We start from the raw sequence: 24398 nt of genomic DNA on the forward strand, positions 1-24398 counted from the left end.
AAAACGCGTTGGCGTTTCTTGGACCACTGTGTCTCGTACCGAGAAATTTGTGAACGCCACTCGGCACTTGGAAGGATGTTTGGCTGAGCAGGGTTGCTTTGCTGCCATCTTTGACAACAGTAATCGTTTTCAGATTTATTCTACATCGGTGGAAAACTTCTTTTCAAAATTGTTTAAAAAAAATAATACATAAATTGTGTATTTTGCACAAATGAATGTAATAATGGGAATGGCTGTCAGTAGTTGCTACATTTAAAGGCAGGGTAAGACGCAACAAAAGGGAAAGGAGACTGAGTTTGAGAGAATATTGAGGTGTGGAAGGAATTTTGATTATTATATGTAAATTACCCTTTCGTCTGATTCATCGATGGTTTATATACAAAGGGATTCATCACCTTTTGGATCGCTCACCACAAAATCTAACGACACGTTGGTACAAGTGCGTACACTTATAAGGACGGCATGACTGCCTTCTTCTGTGCTCATCGTTAATAATATTCCCTTTACTAATGATGGAAAGTTCTTCCTCGTTATGCTTACAATGCTCGATTTCGCTCCACGTTTTGTAAATATAACTTCATGCGATTATATGATATCAACTTAATCTGATAACTTTTGTTTTTCCTCAAAAACTATACTGTTTGTTTTGTTTTGGTGCCTGAATGCACTGATTGCATTGGTGACTGATCCATGATAGCTACTCAATCTCTGGATTTTCCACACTCTGTATAAGTATGTTATTCAACATATAGCAACATTCTTTTACCTGGACTCAAAAGTGCAGCCCTCGTATCACACAGTTCAGATGAATTTTCCCATCCGTATACGTTAAAATACCATTTGTTTAGCTTCTTACAGAAACGTTTTTTTTCTGCAATGTGCAATTTCTGCTGTAGCAGTTCAATTGATTAAGTCGTTCTTTTCTTGCTCAGTGTGGATTGCGCTGGTATCTTGAAGCTGCGGAATGCAGACATTGAACTGCGTGCGGGAGAGACAGATATTGGCCGCAAGAACACGCGTGTGCGCCTTGTGTTTCGCGTATCCATCCCTCAACCACGCGGTGCATCCATCACGCTGCAAGCCACCTCCATTCCAATCGAGTGCTGTATGTAGTATACCCGTTGTTTTATCATTCCTTCTTTGCACTCACTACATAAATCATTGAAATACTTTAAAACAATCATATGCCTGTCTCTTACAATACTTGGTGGTGAGTTATTGGTTAGTACACTAGACTGGCATCTCAAAAAGTTGCAGGTTCAAATTCGACTGATTTTAATTATCGCGAGTCTAATTAGCTTCTGGAAATAGAGGAGATCTTTGCTATCAGAATGTCCATAAAACCAAGATGGCTCATTCACAATCTTCCATGAGGAAGATCTGACTACCCAGCCTGGTCTGGCTTGCTTGTGGCGCCAGTCAACACTTTATGGTTGACAAAATCCTTCTTAAAAACTTGGGACGGGTCCTAAAATGTTACCTGTAAAAGACTCATTCGAGGGATAATGACAATGTTTAGGAACCCTGGCATGCACTTGTTTATTTGGACTGTATGGGAAACTTGTAATGATGTGGTTAGCTGATTCGGAAACCAAATGTTCCACTTATATGGCCTACATGATAACAATGTTAATTATCTGCAAGTGATATTGAATTTAACTACAGTAATATATTGTTCAATACGAACATGTTAATGTTAATATTCAATGATAACAACATCTCTCTCTGTCAATATATATATATATATATATATATATATATATATATATATATATATATATTTTTTTTTTTTTTATGTTGAAGGCTGCAGGCACGAACTAAATAGTCCTCATTGAGGCCAAGCCTTAAATAAAAGAACTGCATAGAGAAGTAAGAAAAGAGAGAATAAAGTGAGGAGGGAAAATGAATGAGTAAGAAAAATGTATGATGAAAAGTATATGATGTTTGTTTGCAGAAAAGAGATTAAAGCTCACCCGGTCGCTATCGTTTGAGTGAGACAGAAAGTAAGACCAGCAACCCTGACACGGAGAGTGTAAGATTGTTCTGGGCACCACTTTAACGCTCCTAGGTCAGAATGGTAGTACCACCCTGGGCGGTTTCTGTCTACAATCTATGACCTAATATATGTATATACAGTATATTATATGTGAATATAAAAAAAAATTATATATATATATTTCTGTAAGTGCCTCTGCAATCACTGATATTATCTTTCTTAGTTTGTCATTATTTATCCCCAACTCTCTAAAATTTGATAAAATTCCATCTCCAAAATGCCAAAATGCCAAAATGATTTAATCATCTCTGCTCTGTCAAAGTTTACCAAAAAAACCCCTTTGTTTCCAGGCATGGAAGTTACTCCTTTTAAACAAACTCATTAAGTCTATATCGAAGCACCCAATCACTGAAGAGTTCTTTCACTTGATTGATAACTGAAGTACAATTACCATTTGTCGCTTAAACTCGTCTCCTGCTCCTCTGGAAACCGTGATTTTTTGGTTCATGGCTAATTCTATCTTCCACAACTTCTGTGCATCTTCCTTCCCCCACCTGCCATCGACGCTGATGGTGTAAAATCTCGTGTAAAAAAACAACTGCGTCCGTAACAGCTCATCATTCATTTTGCCAAGAAATAGCCCCCTGTCAACTGTATCGCCATGGCTTGCAAAAGCAGATTGTACAGAGCGGCAATCCTGCTGGTTTATTTTGGTTGCACTCAATGAAGTTATACTTTCGACACATTTCTTCACTCAATATAATCGTCTGAACAGTAGAAGTTGAGTTTAATGCTTTGCTTAAATAAATAGACTGATTGATAAAAATTGGTAATGTCTTTAAATTTTCATATTTCACTCGAGATAACACTCCAGATTTCGACACTTATTTAGTCCACAAGATCTGATCCTCAAATTCGAAATAATACTTTGATTATATTACTTGAATTATTGCATGAGAGTAGATCATGTTTTCAAAGCAAGGCTTTTTAAGTAGGCCAAATCAAAAGACCTACAAAAGAGTAGGCCAAATCAAATCATGGGTTTTGAGTTATGGAGGAGCACACATGCCTGGTGTTGGCTTAATAGTTAGGGTGGTGGGCTTGGGATCCTTGGATCCTGAGTTCAAATCCCACTCGGCTGTTGAATTAATACCAGGTAGGGCTCACTCTTCCTGTCATCCTTCCGAGGTCAGAAAAATGAGTGTCAGCTTGCTGGTATACTGTGTCGGAGTCGCGACCCATCCAGGATTGCGCCAAATAGCCAAGGAGACTTCTAACGCAGCACCAACGTTCTACACAAGTATGGTCCCCATAAGTATGGTCATTTTGCCGAAATTGGAAGGATGACAGGCAGTCAACTCCACCTGGTGTTAATTCAACAGCCAAGTGGGATTTGAACTCAGGATCCTAAGATCCCAAGCCCACTACCCTAATCCTTAAGCCAACCCTCAGGATCCTAGGATCCCAAGCCCACCACCCTAACCCTTAAGCCAACACCAGGCATCTAATCCAAAATCCTATGCAGCCAACTTTGCCACTATTTTTACCTCCAACTCCACTCTCAACAGTCTCTGTAAAGATTCCACCCAACGTTGATCATGACTCCAGTGTATGTTACAATGAGGAAAATCCAACAAACCATTCTTAACTTGAACCGCAAGGGAAAAGAAAAGCAAATGGTTCTTTTGGCATCCCAGCCATTGTCTTGAAGAAGTAAACCCATAAACGGACTCCTGTTCTTACTCAGCCATAGAAACTTTCCAACTCCACAGAAATGTTTCCCACACCTTGGAAGCAAGCACATGTATTCTCCGTGCCTAAATCATGTGCTAAATCTAACCCTAATCGATTGAAATACCACCTGGTTGCCTTCATTTGCACTCTTTCTAATGTTATGGAAACAACTACAAAGTAGCACCCTGTCAGTAATCTCACCCATAATGTTTCCCCTTATCAATGATCACCCGCATTCACTCCAATGCCAATGACTTTACTCTCCACAAATGTCAACTTCAAGTCTCGGTTATCTTCTTCCCTGCCATTGAATGCAAATCACATTTCAACAGCCACCTCCTTCCTGAAAGCCCCGTGTTGCAACTGTTGTCAGAAATCTTCCCATAAATTGGGATATCTTTCTGAGCCCAGGTAGTTATAGTTCAACTTCCTGAAAGCCCCGTGTTGCAACTGTTGCCAGAAATCTCTTATAAACTGGGATATCTTTCTGAGCCCAGAAGTACATTCTCAACCGTTGACTCTATAAATCTCAAGTTTGCCCCCTTATGGAATGCTGTTCACACAAATGGGGTGGAGCTCTTCCATCTCTGCTGTGTTTCCTTGATCGAGTGCAGTTTAAGGCAATTTGTGTTGTGGATAAAGCTCACATACTATCAGCCTTCGGCCCCCAACCTTCAGTGGAGCAGTTTCTTCTCGAGCCCGTTGTTACTATTACTATCAAGGCTATTGTTCTACAGAATTATCAGCCACAGGTTCTCCACCCTAATATGTCCTCACTCCAGTCGCCTGGCTTTGGCGAGCCATCCTTACTGTGTATCTGTATACATGCCAAACTGATCTACGTGCATTCCTTTTTTTTTTTTCCTCGTACCACTAAAATCTGGAATTAACTGCCTAGTTCTACTTTCCCAACTATCTACAACCTTCATCATTTCAAGGCTTGGCTCAATAAACTTTTCATTTTTCCCCTCGCCGAAGGAGAGAGTATTGCATTTGGGTCTGTTTGCTTGTTTGTTTCTTTGTTTGTCTGTCTTTGTTTGTTTGTCCGCACATAACTTTCGTGTTTTTCTCTGCAACCGCTTGTTGGATTGATGAAATTTTCACCAAAGGAGCGACTACTCATGTAGAATGTTTTATTGATAATTACGACATCATAGGTCACGTGGTGTGGCAGCCATGTTGGAAAAATGGGAAAAATTGGACCTCTGTATCTCTGAAACCGCACCACGGAAAAAATTGAAACTTGGCACAAGGCAAGTACTCCTCATGGGGAATAAATGTGATTTTTTTTTTCATGACATCATAGTTGCCTTCATTATGACATCATAATTGCATATGTAGAATGCTACATCCAATCAGTATGAAAATTTTTGAGGGTCATCTAGGTGGAAAATGGTCCACAGAAAAAAAATTTGATGATGTCATCGGTCATGTGATTTGGCAGCCGCATTGTTTCTTTTTTTGTTTTTTTTTTAAGCTTCAAAAATCTCTGAAATGGCTGAACAGATCGAGGCGAAACTTTACACATATGATCGCCTAACCATGAGGAACAAAAGATTCACACATATGATGTCATAAGTCACATGATTTGGCAGCCAGATTGGATTTACCCTAAAACTAATAAAAAAATTATTCTCCAGAATGGCTGGACAGATCGAAGGGAAACTTCACACCAATGTTCCACAAGCTTTGGGGATATCAGGGTATTCACAAATAACTGATAAGTCACATGGTGTCATGGTCTGGCAGCCATATTGGATTGAGCAAAAAATCTTTAAAAATTCTTTCTCTTGAACCGCTTAATCAGTCGACGTGAAACTTCACAATTATGATATAGTAGTGATTGGGGAATACATGTTTTAAATTTCAATCTGATCGGACGCATGGTCTAGCAGGCAGAATTATTTAACTTTTTTGATCGAGGTTCTTTTTTTTTTCTTTATTTTGAATAAGGCTCACTTGGTTGTGCCTGCATGGGTTTGAGGGTGGAGGAGTAGCAGCTAAAATGTGAATCCTATCCAGGTTCCTCCTGATGACTTCATCTTTGCTTTTTGCTTGTTTTGGTTCCTTCTGATTACTCCAATGCAGGACTGTACTTATTTGGTCTTCCTTTTGATTTTAATTGAATTAATTTTAATCCCATTCTAAATTAAATTGAATAATAATAAACGTTCATAGGTCAGGGTCAGGTGTCCAATCAAAGCGGAATTGCATCAAAGCGGGACGTCTTGGTACCCGGTCATCACTGCCAGCAGTTATAAAGTGGAAGTTCTAGTTATGTCTCTTATTAATTACGTAGCACACCAGTACACAACACACCACACAAACTACACCACACAAACTACACCACACAAAAGTCCTGGTGAGGGTCTGGAATCTCTGATTGCTATTTTTCTTGTTTATTTTTTTTCTATACAAAGTAGAGGCTCATTGAAGAGCAAGCTAGCCATTTTCCTTTTCCTGCAATACTTTTTTTTACAGGTCAAACTGAATGATTATGGGAAGTCACCCTTCTCGTGTAACTTGTGTTTAAAATTTAAACTTGGTTTTAGATACGGCTCCTCCATTGTTTAGAAAGAAATATGCTGTTAATACTTAATAGCACATCATATAGCATATTTTCCTGCTGTTTAAATTTTTCACTGGGTGCAAATTTCATTTAAGAAGTAACCGAATGTAATTATACATCAACCCAGACTTCATTCATTGATGTGTATGACATCACATCATTCATTGACATCACTCACCTCCTGGTGTATGGGAAGTTCTAATCACTTCCGTTATCATTTACTGTTGAGATTTTTGATCCATTTATTTGTTGTTGGTGTTTGTTGTTAGAAGAAAATGCACCACCATCTTGAATAATTTAATAGAGGAGAATGTGACTGTATGTACTGAGTGCGATGATTCCATAGACGATAAAATTGTGGATTAAAAGAGGCTAAATAGAAGAAACAGATTGCAACAAACTTTAACTAAGACGTTGAATGCAGAAGCTAGCTGCTGAAAGAGTGCCGCAAAGCTGGACGGCAAATGGTTTTGTGTAAAAGCAAGACAGTTTGTACAGTTCCTTGTGCTGAAACAGGAACCGGTGAAGGGGTGCTACACTTGGGTGTGTAAAGATAAAGAAAGCAGTGACTCGTATCTTAAATGTATGCCTGATTAACCATAAGGATTTTTATAAAGACCAAATTTGGTCATTGCTTGTGGGACGTGTTGCGTTTTGCAAACCCTCATTGGGTTTTGACAGGTTTATTAGGAAAACTTTTCTCATACAAAGCAACAAATATGCTTCTATTTTGTTTTGAGCTCATTAAGACTGGCTTTTGATACAAACAGCAAAAGCTAATTTATGTGTGGATAAAAAGACAAGTTTGTTTGTATGCATTGTGCCGAGTTGCTCTGTTCATTGTGTATTGTGATTTGATCAGACCTGATGTCATCCATCATTGAAGGCTCACCATTCATGATATCTTAAGGAATTACTACAGCAGGTATGGAATAAGAGAGAAGGGTCATACTTAGCAAAATTGAAAAAACTATAGATGCTCAACCAGTAAGTTTTGGATTTGTCCAGGATATTTGCACAAATATCTATTTTATGAATGGGGCAGAGAGAACCTGCTTTACTATCCATAAGTAGGATGGGCATCCGATTTGAAAGATATTTTGGGATTAAGTATACTGTAGGATACAATGCCACCTGACAGCATTATATTTGAAACAGCTTCAACTAACCCTCATTTTGTCGGTTATAGTACTCAGTACCAGATAACTCAAGCGTGAGCAAGCAATGCTCTACTATAATTGATGCCTTGCCTTTGATTTTGAATATTGAACATTGAATATATGCTGATGACGTTACTCTTCACAAAGGGCCATGACTATCCAAAATGAAGAACTATAGATGCTCAACATTACTTTTACTCTTTTTTTTTTTTTTGTAAAAGTCCATCAATATATATATATATATATATATATATATATATATATATATATATATATATATATATATATATTGTTGATGGTCTTTCACAAAAAAAAACTCATATCATAGGCTGAGTAGATGAAACTGCAGACAAAATTTACAACTCTGAACTTAGAAGTAGCATCAATCCCAAGAAAACCAAGTTGCCCCAGGAACCCATTACAAAGCCATCCTTTCACTACACGGGGGGCAGGAGAAGCGCCAATGTGCGGTTGGGGGCAGTGGCTGGGCCGGGGAGGTAAGGAAGGTAGCGTGGTTGGACCAGATCAACAACCATTGACCTCCACACTCCACAATCCCGAAGGGGAGGTAAACAGGGCTCAAATTCCAGTCAAAGAGCCTTTCCACCCGAACGCAAACACCCCAGTAGTTTACAGTCAAAATTAATTGCCGATTACGATTACTCCATACGTAAAGGAAACTCTTGAAAAGAACATAACTACAAATGAACATAACTAACCTGAACTTTCGGTAAGTCCAGCCCTTCTTACTGTAATTCCTTTAATATAATTGATGCATCACAACCTTGAGTTGTTTGCACTATGAACGCATGCAAACATTAATAAGTGTGTTGTACAGATTCGCTTGCTGAAGTACAGTACTGTACTCGTGTTCGCTCTCCCCACTTGTTAAAACGTTCCCTCATATTTACTTTTGGTAAGTTAAATCAGAAAAAAAGTAATTTGAAAAAGCCTTTGACTCTGTGCCACGAGAAAGCCTTTGGAAGGTCATGGCTAGTTGTGGAATCCCGAGCAAAATAATCAGAATGGTGCAGATCTTATACGAGGATAGTGAATGTGCAGTGCTAGAGGAGGGAGAGGAATCGGTGGTTCATGCTAAAAACAGATGTGATGTCTGGTTTTATCTTTTTGTTTTATCCGCTTTTGTCCAGTCATCGACTGGATAATGAGGAAGACAACAGAGGGTAACAACACAGGGATTAGGTGGAGTGTTACAACCAAACTTGAGGACTTGGACTTTGCTGACGACATTGCCCTTTTGTCATCAAGCCACCAACATATGCAAACTAAAGTAACAAAAATGAATCGATTTGTATCAAAAACCGGGCTCAAAATAAACAAGAAGAAAACAGAGGTTTTGAGGATAAATCGTAAAAGCAACAACAGAATTCAAATTGGAGACCAGCATCGAAATGAAGGAGGTCAAACAGCTATCGTCAACAAACAAGGAGGAGGGGGAAGAAGATATTAGGAACAGGATTTGTCACGCTATGGTATCCTTCATGAAACTCAAGCAATTATGGAACTCAAGCATTTATACATTGAAAACCAAATTAAGATTGTTTAACTCACTTGTCAAATCAGTGCTATAATATGGATCTGTGGCTTGGAAGATAAACGAAGGAGACAATCGGAAACTTGACGTATTTATGTTCGAATGTCTGCATAGGGTATTAAAAATCAGATGGCCATACATCGTATCAAACGAAGAATTACTCAAAAGGACCAATGTAATGAAGATCAGTGATCAAGTGAAGACCAGGAGATGGAAATGGATTGGGCACGTTCTGAGAATGAAAGACAACAATTGTATGACAACAGTGTCATGGAAGCCCGAAGGAAGAAGGAAACTGGGACGTCCAAGAATAACCTGGAGGAGAACAGTGGAAAAAAAGAAAGAAAGGAGATAGGATAGAGATCATGAGATGAAGCCAGGCCAATAGCCAGAAACAGGGCAGACTGGAGAGTATGCATTGCAGCTTTATGGGCCACTGGAGAGTATGCAAGAGGATAGATGAGAATGATGATGATGATAAGTTAACTTAGGGGTAATTATGTATCAAAATAGTGAATATGCATAAATTATGTTCAGGGAATCACAATAACAATAACTAAACTTGCGGGAAGCTAGGATTAGGGTTAGACAAGATGTAATGGCGTAAAGTGTGACGTAATATGCGAGTTTAAACCAATGAGAGCTGGAAATGTCGAGTCCACACCAACAAATGGCACAATATACTTTAGAATTTAATTGAGTTATGTCATCATTAATAATGGTCATAAAAAAAAAACACCAAGGTAGCAAATGTTCACCACGAGGTCGAACTTGGTCCATGTGCCAAGTTTGGTGACAATTGGTCCAGTAGTTTTGGCGTGATTGGCGTTACACACAGACAGATAGACAGAAAATTACATTTATTATGTATGGTGTATATATATATATATATATATATATATATATATATATATATATATATATATATATATATATATATATATATTTAAATAAACGTTTGGTCGTACAAAATTTGAAATAGCAGAAAAAAAGAACGGACATTGTCAAAGCTTTTCTTCTTGCAGCTCGTCAGGACACACGCAATACCGGATATGCAGACACAGAATGAAACAATTTACTTGTTCAGAGAGTTGGGGATTGGTTCTTTGGACTGTTAGTGACACGAACATACACATCATGGCCTTGATGCACTGAGGGAACCCGTGACCTCCCATTTTTCGATGTGTCCAGGTCAGAACAGATGCAGTGTTTGCACATACCCTTTTTGTTTGCAAAGAATAGGAGCTCGTGTGTGTGTGTATACATGTGGCTTCAAGAACATGTAAATGTGCTTCAGTACGTGCATGTGCCTCAATCTGGAACCTGGTGATAATCTGATAAAGTGATAATCCTGGGCACATTTGGGATTGTTCGGGCGGTGCTGACCAATGGCAGAATGACTTTGAGCAGGCATTCTTGCTGGGTTCTCACGTGTACGAGATGGTTGTGTACGACCAGTCTCCAAGGTCAACGACTGTTTATGAAGGATCCTTGCACCCAATGGCTGTATTTACAAGGAAATACAAGGAAAATAATTCTTCTTCTTCACCCTCGAGCTCCTTGAAGTTTCCCAATATGCTACATGACTCGTGAACGTTTCATTGACTGAGAACCAACCTTAGATCGGTCGCCATTCCGTTGCAACAACAAAATATAGATTTGTGAAAAGGGGATCTTCTTCATGGCCTCGTTATGAATCTATACTTGCAGCACATTTCTCCAACATGAAAGCACAGAATGTACAACTCCATGCGACTGATAAGAACAAAAGACATCAACAAACAACATGTAAAGGAAGGAAATACCCAACAACCCACACTAAATTGACTGATAACCGCTTGGGATGTATTTTTTGGTAAAAATCGCTGCGCTGGATGTAAATTATTCACTTATTTTAGGAGCGTTTTACTTTTCTTGTCTTGGAACTGCAAGGTAAATATGTATTGGAGTAGGAGAGGATCGGAGTGAGGTGCGTGTTGGACCAGAGTGACAACTATGGAAAACAAAATCCATAAAATGAATAGCGTTGCAAGTACTGTACAGGTATACCATTATGGAAAAATATTGTACATAGAAATCCAGTAAGGGCTACATATTTATTATGCATTTCATGCTTTCAACTGGCTATGATCAACGGTGCATCGCCGCTGCTACCAAGTATGGGGGCACCACTGATGCAATGCCCTTATTACCAGATCACTGGTACTCATTTTGCCGACCTCAGAAGGATGACAGGCTGAGTCAACCCCACCTGGCGTTAATTCAGCAGCTGATGAGGCTTGAACTCAGGACCCTAAGACCCCAAGCTCACCTCTCTAGCCACTAAGCCAACACCAGGCTTCACTCCCCATACACACCCTGTATGTATCAGTACTAGCCCCTCCACTCCTCTCGATGAAGTAAGGAATAGAACTTTGAAAACACAAATTTAATACCACAGTGCCAGAGCATCAGCTGCAATGAATAAAGCTCAAAAGAGCCACAAACTCTCCTAAATCAAGGCATTAAAACCTGAGACAGCGACAAATTGGTGGGAAGGTGCCTCAACTCCAGAATCCAGGTAAACAATGAAATTATCTCACAAACGTTTAAACTTTATTTAAATGCAGAAGGGATCCAGTCATACCAGTAAGTACATACTTGAATACAAGTGCAAATAACGAATAAAAGAAACCGCCATCGAATCAGAACTCGGCACTGAGATATGTGCACGGGTCATAATGCAAAAAGTCGATCACCGTGACGACCGGTGACCCAATTCAGACGGTCGTGTCCTCCACCGACCCTTCTGTGACGTCAAATGTGCATGCGAAGTGTGAATGTTCATAACAAATGTTTTTTTTTTTGAAATGGAAAACGACTCGGATTATGAGAGAATCGTATGATCGCAAGAGATTGTACTTTTAGCCACAGAAAGCTGTCTGCAAATGTGGAAGTCTGAAAAGCCATGACTTCTTTGTTTTTTTATCCTCAGTGATATGTCGCCTTCTTCCTTCGTCCTTTCGGCTCATTGCTCGTCTTGAGTATGGACGTTTCGCTTCGAGGCTCCATGCATTGGCGTGAATGTCTCAAAAAAGGTTCTCTGCCTTGTTAATTGCACGCGATTTTATGCTACCCCACCTGTTACTTTTTCCATAACAATTCAAGGTACATTTTATCAGTGAAGGATGAGCCGGCATGATAAAGATAAGAAATCAATAAATTACAAGCCATGAATTGAAAGCAGCTGATGCAGACTGACCGACAAAGCAGTTGCTAGTTTTACAGTTGACATTAGGCTAACAGGGATGTGTTGTGTTTCTGTGCATTGTGACCTCTGCCACCGAAGGTGGATGGACTGAGGTTACGTTTCCACCCCTGGCTGTTTCGTATGATGAAAGTTGAAAATTTTTGTCATCTGTCGGTCCGTCTCGTTTGTTTGTTTGTCTGTTTGTCAGTGAGTGGAATAACACGCGAACGCTTTCAGCTATCTTCGTCAAACTCTACCAGAGGATTCCGAAGGACAAAAGTGAGGCCGTCAATGTTTTTTTTGACTCTATATGTCAAAGGTCAAGGTGACAGTGATGTCATGTGCATGATTTTCATCATACCTGCAAGGCTGCCACCTGATGCCTTCTTGGCTGTTTGCTGTTTGTTTGTCTATGAGCAGGATATCTCAAAAAGTTACGCACAGAATCAGACAAAACTTGGTGGACAGGTTGGGTGTGTGACAAGGAAGAATTTGTTCCATTGTGGTGAAGATCTGGATACTAGAAGAAAAAACAAGGACAAATGTGTCCAAGAGCAGCGTCCTAAAGGTTTTGTCGGCTAAAATAAAAAAATTAAAAAATAAAAAATAACAACAACAACTTCCGATATTTTGTCACGTGCCTTGATTAAGCCAATAGTGAGACCCATCATAATGTATTTACGATATATAGTGTATTTACGAAATAAATAATGTATTTACGAAATTACAATACAATAAATGGAATAATCTTTAAATAGTAACGTGAACTTTTCGAAACTTTAAAGCAAATGTCCGAATATATTTAAAAGTTCATGATAGACGCTCTCAAAAGGAACCGTCAATGTGAGGATGTGTACAGGTGTCTAGTATTTAAGGAGATCTGGATCTTGTATATACAAGAGCTGACTCTTCGAGGTTAAGGTTTTGTCTTCACAACAAGAAGAACAACACCGAGCTCTCTATGAGCAGCGTTCGCTACGAGAGACGCTGCTAAAAATGTTCCCTAAGTGATTCTTCACCATTGAGAGATAGGGCCAAAACCAATATACAGTATAGCTTGATATTTCAAAACGTTGTGGTTGTGGACGAGTCATGACAAAACTTGGTGAATGAGTTGAGTATGTGACGAGTACAGGCTGATTAGATTTTGGTTCAGGGGAAACCCAAACGCTCAAACCACCCCAACGCTAATCTATCACTTGATGTCCTACGGAATATATAAATGATGCGTCTTTTTCCGATTTCCGAATTATAAAGTAGGTAAATTTGCAATTAAAATTCGAAATATATTTCTTCTTCAGATTAATTCCTGACGTCACACCCTGAGGGTGAGCCCCACTACCATATTGTATCTGGGTTACATCGCTGGGTTTTTGATTTCCCACATTTATGAAGTCAATGCGTGCTTGGTGGTTGTAGTAATACAAACTGAGATGGTTTCATGCTACACCAATGTTCAAAAGGCCCAAAGTTTGTCAGAAATTGGATGAGGTTTGTCCAAAATACCCGAATGTGGATCGGGCCGACAAAATGTTTGCTTTTGTGTTTGGAACATTTTACAGAGCACTGTTGTGAAGCAACGGAGATGGCGACACCATATGGTTATCCACCACAATTGAGAGAGGATGCCATACCCATGATTAAGCGGAAGAAGCAGCCGGCGCTCAAAACTGTAACACCATCTCTACCCAGCTACCAGGACATTTACACGGACGATTTGAGGAGTGAATCGAACACCTGTTACCATTGCCTGGTAGTTGCTACATGAGCACCTGAAAATCATTATCTTAAAAATATAGTATTTTAAAATAACTCGTTAACAGGTCTTTCCCTTCTGTGCACATGGGGTCTTCAACCTCAACAGAATCATCTGAGCTTCAGCTTCTCGGTCTGGACATCTCCTCCAACCTCCATTGGGACCAGAACATTTCTGGTATTGCTAAGAGTGTTTCCAAGCGAATTGGTTGTCTCTTTCAAGGGCAGAGGTATTTACCTCCTGATGCTGTCTCGTACCTGTATAAGACAACTATACAACCTCTCATGGAGTACTGTTGCCACATTTGGGCTGGAGCACCAGCCTGCCACTTATCTTTACTTGATAGGCTCCAGAAATGCATAGTTAACTTGGTTGGTGTGGAGATGGGTTCAACTCTTCAACCACTCTCTCACCATAGGTCAGTCGCCACTCTTAATCTGTTCTACAGATATTTTTATGGCAAATATTTTGCTGGACTTTCTGACTTGGTTCCTCCTGTATGAGTGTTTGGACGCAAGACTCAGTTGTTCATCTCTGCACACCCATGCACTATAGCTGATCCAAAGTGCCAAAAGAAAGGCTGTGCAGATAGTTTCATCTCTCGTGCTGGCACGCTCTGGAATTCACTGCCTGTAACATGTTTCCCATGATCCGACGATCGACCCAGCTTTCAGAGAAATGTCATTTCCTACTTCCTATATCTTTGAGGTTCCATCGCATTTCACCTGACTTCTTGTAGCCTGGTGTTGGCTCAGTGGTTAGGGTGGCGGCTTGGGATCCTAGGGTCCTGAGTTCAAGCCCCGTCGGCTGCTAAATTAATACACCAGGGGGTTGACTCAGCCTGTCATCCTTCCGAGGTCGGCGAAATGAGTACCAGTTCCAGTGTGTGTACTGGTAGAGGGGCACTGCATCAGCGACAGTCACGCTTCAAGAAATGATAGTTACCCCGACAGCTAAGCTGCCATACGACCACCACCACCTGACTTCTGCTACTTCCTGTGTCTTGGATGTTTTTTGTTATTTTTCTCTTTCCTTTATTTTGTTTTGCTTTATGCTTATCTTTATCTAACCTTCCCTTAGGCCCTTACCTCGAGTGGCTTTATGCCTTATTTGGGACAATTTCTATTAAAAAATCAATTATCAACACAATATTTTACAAATCAAATGAACCACAAATAGAAAGTATGTATATCATCATCCACTCCTCCGAGAGGATTTGACCGAGGACACTAAAACTTTCAGGATACTCACTATACCCCCCCCCCCTTCCACAATACCCCATCAACCATCCAGTGTGACCACTCCTTCGCTTTTCTTGGCGTATAGGTTTTCTATTATCATCGCTTTTCCGAAACATTGTGAATTCTTGGCCTTTTTCATTGGCTCACCTTGGCATTTATGAAAAGGAGGAGTGGTCACACTGCAACCATCACCCTCACAAGACCCACCACCACCCCACATCACACCCACTCACCACCATAGCACCACTCCCCCCTCCAATGGGGGCGGGACATCGACACCTCATGCACACGATGGTGGGACATGGCATGGACACAAATGGCATCCCAGGAAAGTATGAATGGGATGATCCCATACCATACAAGACAGCCTGTGATGGTGAGACAAAGCATTCGTCGCACATTTTGTCCGCGGCGTCGGCTGGCGGGCGATGACTAGTATTTCTGCTCGAGTAATATATAAACTGATTTATCAATCAATTAATACAAAATTCCTCCCTTATAAATCATCAATTGAACAAAAGGCAAAACGTACCGAGCTGGAGTTGGCATGTGACCGGCGTTTTGATCGTTTTAGCACGTCCGTCTTCACTTCCACCTTCTTCCTCCGAATCGCTCACACCAGGCTCAAAACGATTCAGCTCCACAATTCCCCCAAAAGTGTTTCCATCATTAATTTTGCCTCCAATCGTTTCTTTAAAATCCCAATGATCGGTTTCAGCATTCTGAGAACCGTTCTAGTTGTTCTTGCTTTCCATTTCTTTCCCTTGAAGTTGAGTAATATTTACCCGATTCTTAACCATGAGAGATCGATTGAACGTCCTGTTGAGGTTTGCATGAAATGTGTACCTTTTTTTAATGGTTCAGGTTTGTCATGATCAGTAATGTGGTGAATTTGAAGTTGTTGTGGAGCTTTCCTTTAAAATTTCAGAGTAAATGAAACGGCCTATTTTCTACCAATATTTCATTGCGTGACCACAGTATGTTGTAAGGCCATGATGTGAGGTGTTTCCACGATCTCAGATCACCACCCCCCCCCCATCCAAAGCTGTGATCTTCTCTACCACCTTCAACCCTCCACAAACCCACCTCCTTCCAAATTTCCAGGTTTTCCTTCCTGAGAGTTTGCTTCTGTATCCATCTTGTCCACACCATGCGTCTTCCCCAACCCCTCATTTTTCCCCACATCTCTTATTTGTCTAAGTCTCCCTCTATTTTGTCCCTCAACGCCGCTGACCCCCGTGTGTTTTACCCCTCTCTTTCTATGGTTACTTTTGTTCTGTTACGTCCCGATCCGTTCTATGTTCTCGCTCTCCGACGAGTCTCGACTATGTATACAAAAAAAAAGCCAAGAAGGAAGAGGAACCTGAAACCGAGCGCAGTTAAGGAAGTTTAACAGGCGTCAGAATAATAGTTGATATGGATGAACGAATGTAAGAACATAGTGTCCTGACCACTGCGACAGGATGGTGATTGTAGAACTAAAAGTGCAGGTGGGGCCACTCCTGAAAGAAGGCGGTACAAGACAGACCGACAACCAAGTATTAATTTGGGCTCCATATTTCATTATGGTTCTTGTGAAGAGATGTCGGCTTACTGTCAGGGGAATTTTTTTTGTAATCATTCGGCAGCAAAAGACATGACCATCAATGCAAGGACAATCAGGAAATTGACTTTTATGTAATCTTGCTTCTTCCTCCAGTCCATTTAGGTGACGACTCAACACCATCTTATGTTGTCTCCGATGCTAGTCTATGATCCATGACATTCTCACTGATCTTTCCCCTACCCTACCTTTTGTCTTTGCATTTACCTTGTTGGCTGCCCCATTATTTGTTTTTGTGCTCTACTGCTCTTCATTGTCTTCATTTTGCAGTGTCTATTTCTGTCCCTTCTTTCCCTTATTGTCTGTGTCCCTTGTACACCTGTTTCTCTCTCTCTCTCTTTTATTGTCTCTTCTTCCATTAACTACCTCTTCCATGAGCCTTGGCTTATGTTTTAGAGCGAAAACAATCTGCACGGTGCATGAGTGTCTCTTTTGTGGCTGTGTACAGCTCAGAGGTCAGCTCAAGAGCTGCCACTCCTTGAGAGAATCAGCATCACTACCTGTTCAGTGATGGGTGGAGAGAGTCTCATCCTCTATGGATCCAACTTCTTGCCCGGGTCAAAAGTCGTGTTCTCACAAAAGGGACCTGGTGAGATGCAACCAAACATAGAAATGCACTTTGTTCCATGAAACGATACGAGGATAATTCAAAGTTGTTGTGGACCTTATATTGTACTATTTTAGAAAATCAAAAGTACAGGGTACTTGCTGAAACCGCAAGGTATTTTGGGGAACTTGTGTAAGGAACTTGATGATGCTGGTATTTCCCAGCTCAGCAGTTGTCCCATCAATGTGGTCATATCTGTTTGCCATCTTAGTAGAAATCTTTGCGAGGGGTATACAGCCAATTCTGGACATGCACTTTGACCTCTTCATCATTCATTAACTTAATACCACTCGGATGTTTATTGATTAGTCCAAAGAAATGAAAATCATAACACAGCAAAGTGAAAATCGCAATATAACAAGTGTGGGGGATGAACACAAGGTATCGCTACCAGACACTGAGTTGTCACATTTGCTGCGCGAAGGCGAACATTATTATTCAATAAAGTCATGCCCTGAGACAACATACCCAGCTATCGTCTGCATATTGTTTGTCTCGTTTTGCTGCTTACCAAGTTAACGTAGTACTGTATATTATTAATGTTCCCACATTCAAAGTATTTTGGAAACAAAAGAATAAAAAGAACTGCCTCTTCTATCCACATTGTCATTGTGCATGGGTTTTAGATGAAATCCCAAATATGTTTATCCATTCCTATTGCAGACGGACGTGCTATTTGGGAACATGAAACTGAGGTTGATGGAAAAAAATATCAGCCCGTAAGTGCTATCTTTTTGCAACACATGTGCATTATAAACTGTATATTTATAATTGTATTGTTATCTAATGCCTTTACAAAACTGCACCGGACTGTTTCCGTCACTGTTTTGTTCTTCCTCCCTCAGACAAGTTTGACGGTGCAAATCCCGCCCTATCAAAAGCAGATCGTTCAGCCGGTGAGCGTGCAGGTGTTTGTGTGCAACAGTAAACAGAAGCAAAGCCAGCAGCACACACTCACCTACCGACCTGCACTGGCAGGTTTGTGCTTACTTTGCCTGCTTAGTAGAATCTAGATATAATATTTGTCCTTGTCATCAAAGGTTTCATGGTCGACGGCAGGAAAGCCGGTAGTTGCTATACGATTTGTTTTTGAAATAATTTTATTTCCTACAAAACATTATATACAACATACATAATAATAATGGTACCGTTCGAAAGCTCATAAATGATTTATTTCGAACAAATATTTGTGTCCACAATCATTACAATGCTTGTTTTAAAAGCCGGTCTTTCCAGGAGGGAAGAGGAAGAAATGGACTTGGAGATTTAATGCGGCAGTTCCAAGGGTATGACAGCAGGAACCCTTTAGAATAAACCATGACGTACACTGAAGGAGCACACAAAATAATTTAAAGTAATACTTCTCAAAACAATATAAGAATATATAAAAATTCATGGAAGGAGCACACAAACAGCAACCACAGCCACTATGACAGCAGCAACAACGACTAGAGTGGCACTCGGTGGAACGCATGCCTCTGCCAGCATGGCTGAACAGTTTACATTTTGTATCCCATTGATTGACCGGATTCTGGATCTGGACCTGAACTAAAATCGAATCGGGTTGTTCTTGTCACCGAACCAATTCATCTACCGGATTTTGTCATGACTCGTCCATAACTTTTTGACATATCTTGCGATATAATTATCGTTTTTGGCCTTACCTCTCAATGGTGTAAAATCACTTTAAAAATTCTCGGATCCGGATCTTCACCGACGTCGAATCAATTCGTCCTTGTCACACACCCAACCTGTCCACCAAATTTTGTCCGAATCGGTCCATAACCTTTTAAGATAGCCTGCTCACAGACAAACAAACAAACAGGCAGGGGTGAAAACATAACCTCCATTCACCTTTGATGGCAGAGGTAACAATTGCATGTTATGAAGGATCCTTTTGTTCACATGTTTCACTTCCTTTTACATCCTCATTGAGACTCAAATAAACACAAGCAATACGTTTGTGATGTGCAACGTGCTGAATTTTGATTAAACCCGTCGGTGAAGTGACCATAGTTGGAGCTAAAAAGCATGGCCACCATCTCTCATATACCCCATCCAAAACCATGATCTTTTCTACATCCATTAAATCACCCCCCACCCCTCCAAAAAATTTGCTTCGGTATCTATCTTGTCCACTCCTTGCATTCTCCCATACCCCTCATCATGACCCGCATCCCTTGTTTGTCCGTCTCTGTCTATTTTCTTCCTCCGCCGTGCTGTTGATGTTCCCCCTTCTCCACCTGCTGTTTCATTTGTTATGTTGCGGCCTGGTCCATTCTGTATTCCAGCTCTTCCACAAGCCTCGACGATGTACATTTAAAAATCTGGTTTTAGTCAAGAGAAAAAGCTGGTGGGGTCACACTTTTCAATGCTACTTTGTTGACTTTTTATACCCTAATTTGAATGTTGTTGTTTCCAAAAGCTGTGCTTTCTGCTGTGTGACACATTTCTGTTGATTTTGAATTATTCTTGCAATTATTGCCAATTTTCTCATTTTCAACAAATATGTCAAGAATCTCCTGAAAATAATATATTCTACTTTTTGGCAGATACTCGTATGATGTGACATTGGAAAGAATTCCGGCAGTTTATGATATGTTACTAATTTAAGAAGCCAGATGATAAGGGAGATTTCCGGAATAAGACGGATTTGGTTTGCTTGCATGTGGCATTAACACAGAAGAGGAAGCAGTTCTCCAACAGGGAAGTTATCTTGAATGCCATGCTCATGCGTGGTGCTTTCTGGTGCGTGTGCAGAGGCGATTATTTGTACTCCCTGGAAATCTCGGCCATTGTGGTCAGAGAAACGGCCAGCGTGGAACTCTGCTTTCTCAAGATGAGGTGGATCCGGAGATAGGTTGTTTGATCACCAGTTATAAAAACTACTGTACCATTCAAACATAGCAAATTTAAAATTTCTTCAGATATGTTAAAGCATTTCTTTAAGAACTAGAAGGGCACGCGGAAGAGTGCATACCTCCGCCAGGCAGATTACTTTACGTTTTGTATCCCACTGATAGGCAGGATCTGGATTTGGACCTAAACTAAAATGTAATCTGCTAGTCCTTGTCACCTAACCAACTCATCCACCAAGCTTCATTCGAATCCGTCCATAACTTCTTCAGATATTGTGCTTTATAATGTTTTCGCCTCATCACTCAATGGTCAAGAATTACGTGAAAAATTCTAGGATTCGAATCTGGATTCGGATCTCCACCAAAATCTAATCAATTCTCCATTGTTCCATACCCAACCTGTCCACCAAGTTTCGGCCGAATCTGTCCACAACCTTTTGAGATATCCTACTATATGTCATTGTTGACCCCATCTCTCAATGATATTTGGTGAAAAAATAACTTTAAAAATTCTTGGATCCAGGTCTGGGTTCAGATCTTCACCAAAATCTAATCATTTTGGTCTTGTTACATACCCAAGCTCTCCATAAAATTTCATCCAAATCCGCCAACAACTTTTTGAGATATTTTGTTCAAAAACAAACAAATAAGAAAAAGACCATGCAGATCATACTTTCAAAATCCACGCCCCTCTCCAAAAGTTGCCATGGATACAACAAATTGTCCATTTCATTAAGGTTAAAATTCACAATCTTAATTAAGGTTCAGGTCAATCGGATGAAAATTGATTATTTTTTCAGATTGAAATTGATGATTTTAGAAGTTTGACCTTGAGTTGACCTTTGACCTTTTGATCTCAAAAATAGTTGGTTTCCAAATTCAGAGATGTACTATGCGATTGCTGCTTTATTTTCAGGTTAATCAGATGAAAATTGACAATTTTTCAGATGAAATTTGATGATTTTAGAAGTTTGACCTTGAATTGACCTCAACAATAGTTGCTTTCCCAATTCAGTGATGGACTGTGCAAATTCTATTCAACTTTCAAGTTAATAGGGTATAAATTGGTGATTTTTCAGTTGAAAATTGATAGTTTTGGAAGTTTGACCTAGAGTTGACCTTTGACCTTTTGATCTCAAAAATAGTTGGTTCCCCAATTCATTAATGTACTATGCAATTGCTGTTTAACTTTCAAGTCAATCGGATGAAAATTGACAATTTTTCAAATAATATTTGATGATTTTAGAAGTTTGACCTTGAGTTTGACCTTTTGACCTCAAAAATAGTTGGTTTCCCAATTCAGTGATGCAAAGTGCAAATCTTATTCAAATCAATCAGATTAAAAATGACAATTTCAGAAATTTGACCTCAAGATGACCTTTGACCTCAAAATCAATAGGCTTCTCAGTTGAGACTACTTCTACAGCTTGGTAAATTTTCATGATGATCGGTTTAGAATTGTGACCTGTAGGTGACAAACAGACAGACAAACAGAATAACAAGCAGTCATAGACTGGTACTTACAAAATCGTCAACTTGACCTCTGACCTTGTCTAATAAAAGCTGTCTCTGGAGAAGGTAGCAACGCAAACCAGAAGTTTCTACGATGATTCTGTACCAAACCATCAAAAATCGAATATTTGACCTCACAGTGACCTTGACCTTTGACCGATTTTGACCAAAATCTAATCGGCACTAGCCATCACCCTCCTGAATCACGTGGTGTAATTTGGCATTGGTAGCTTCTTCCATTCTCGAGTTATCATGCCTACAAACAAACAAACAAACACACACAAACAAACACACAAACACACGACGGAAGTCATCAATATACTTACGAAATCTTTAGATTTCGTAAATAACAAAATTGACTGACCAATATACTTGAAAAATCTTCGATTTTGCAAGTAGCAAGAAAGATGTCATGCATAGCATGATACTTGTGACATCCATAAAACAAATTTGACCTCAAATATAATTGGTGGTTGAATTCAATGACCAAATATGCAACTCCTCTTTAAATTTCAAGTGAATCGGATGAAAATTAACAATTTTAGAAATTCGGTCTCGATGTTAACCTTTTGGCCAATCAGGACCTCCTAAAATAATTGGTCGTTGAATTCATTGCCTGGAAATATAAATCCTCATCAAATTTCAAGTCAATTGGATGAAAATTAACAATTTTAGAAATTCAGCCTGTGTTCACCTTTTGGCCAATCTGGACCTCCTAAAATAATTAGTCGTTGAATTCATTGCCTGGAAATATCAATCCTCATCAAATTTCAAGTCAATTGGATGAAAATTGAGGATTTAAGAAATACCACCTTAATTATTGACATTGGGCCTAGATTGACCTTTGGTCTATGTTGACCCCAAAAATAATTGGCTGGTTTAATTATTTGACCTGAAATATAAATCCTCTTCAAATTTCAAGTCAATCGGATGAAAATTGACAATTTTAGAAACCTCACCTGTCGTTGACCTTTGGCCTATGTTAACCTTTTGACCTCAAAAACAAGATGCTTCTTCTTCATGACAAACTCTACCATGTGGTGAAGCTTTGTGAAGATCGGTTTTAAATTGTGACCTGCAGGCGACAAAAAGACAGACAGACAGACAGAATGAAAAATCGACTAACCAATGTACTTGAAAAATCTTCGATTTTGTAAGTAATAAAAAGAAAGAATAACACACAAGACCAACCAATAATACCGTATTTTGCATTGTATAAACCGCCGTTTTTTATCGGCAAAAAAAAGAAAAACGTTGGAGGTACGGTTAATACACGGGTATAGAAAAAAAAATCAGTCTTAAAAACGATCAATGCTGAATTTCAATTATATTCCAAATGAGCACTTTTTTTTAGCAGTTAGAACTGCTGTTACTCTCAATTCCGCCGTTGAAATTCTGGAAATCGGTTCAGGTTAAGAGTTTGTTCAGTGTTTTGTTAACAGTGTGCGGAAATTAAATAAAGTCATGCTCGGAAACGACACCCAGAGACACCCAGTCTCCTGGAGACACCCAGAGTTGAGGTGCATGGCGTATATAGAGCCTCTTGGCTCTGAAAACGCCATTAAACACAAAAGAAAAAGAAGAACACCTGGTCTCACATCAAAAAAAGAATTATTCACAACTGCAAGAGTCTAATAACAGAGCACTCATCTCAAATAAGCTTGCGCGCAAACTTACATGCATCCGACAACAGGCTAGGGGCGGTCACGTGACCCTCGAGAAGGGCCACTTTGTGCTTCACAAGTGCCTCGGCTTACGTCACCAGATTACGTCACGTATCATCCATTCTACCTATCAAGATGTCAAGGCGCCCATTCACCATAGCATTCAAACTCTCCGCCTGTCGGTCTGAAGAATGAAAAAAATGTAGTTGAGTGACCCGAGACAATGGTGAAGCACGGTAATCTTGTGTGCCGACGGATATCGAAGCTGTTATACCAGGAAAAAAAATCGCAGAACTGTCGGAAAGCATCCGTAAATGAAAATATTAATAAATGAAAAAAAGAAAGAAAATAAATAAATGAAAAATCAAATGCAGGTGAGCGACCCGACACAATGGGGAAGCACGATTCATATGCTTCAACAATGTGTAAGCACACTCCCACGAGTATCTAATATATAAAGCTCCTAATCACTGATTCACTGACTGACTCTCGAACTCACTGACTAACTGATATTACAGATCGGTACCATCCAGGTGACATAGAAAGCTGAAATTTTGCATGCCAATGGACATCAAAGCCGATACACCGGGAAAAATCACAGAATTTCAGACAACATCAGTAAATTAAAATATAAATATATGGAAAAAAAAGAAAATAAATAAATGAAAAATCAAATGCAAGTGAGCGACGCGACTCAAGACAATGGGGAAGCATGGTTTGTATGCTAACACATTGTGTAAACATACCCCCTAGTGTGTATGTATGTATGTATGTATGTATGTATGTATGTATATATATATATATATATATATATATATATATATATATATATATATATATATCTTCTTCTTCTTCCTTCAGCTGCTCCCGTTAGGGTCGCCACAGCGGATCATCCGTATGATCCGCATTGTGAT

The 24398-nt window shown here is 39.7% G+C and overlaps 1 protein-coding gene across 1 annotated transcript in view; it reads left to right on the plus strand.

Annotated features, from left to right (window-relative positions):
* Window positions 1-24398, plus strand: part of LOC147023142 (nuclear factor of activated T-cells, cytoplasmic 2-like) — an 88497-nt gene that overhangs the window by 23524 nt on the left and 40575 nt on the right. The window contains exons 5-8 of the mRNA XM_085888260.1: window positions 933-1105; window positions 17292-17432; window positions 18114-18169; window positions 18296-18428. Coding sequence (XP_085744386.1) covers window positions 933-1105; window positions 17292-17432; window positions 18114-18169; window positions 18296-18428 — 503 coding nt within the window. The remainder of the gene's footprint in view (window positions 1-932; window positions 1106-17291; window positions 17433-18113; window positions 18170-18295; window positions 18429-24398) is intronic.

Source organism: Eptatretus burgeri, chromosome 7, assembly GCF_056783735.1.
Source record: "Eptatretus burgeri isolate ZD-2024b chromosome 7, Ebu_testis_v1, whole genome shotgun sequence".
NCBI lineage: Eukaryota > Metazoa > Chordata > Myxini > Myxiniformes > Myxinidae > Eptatretus > Eptatretus burgeri.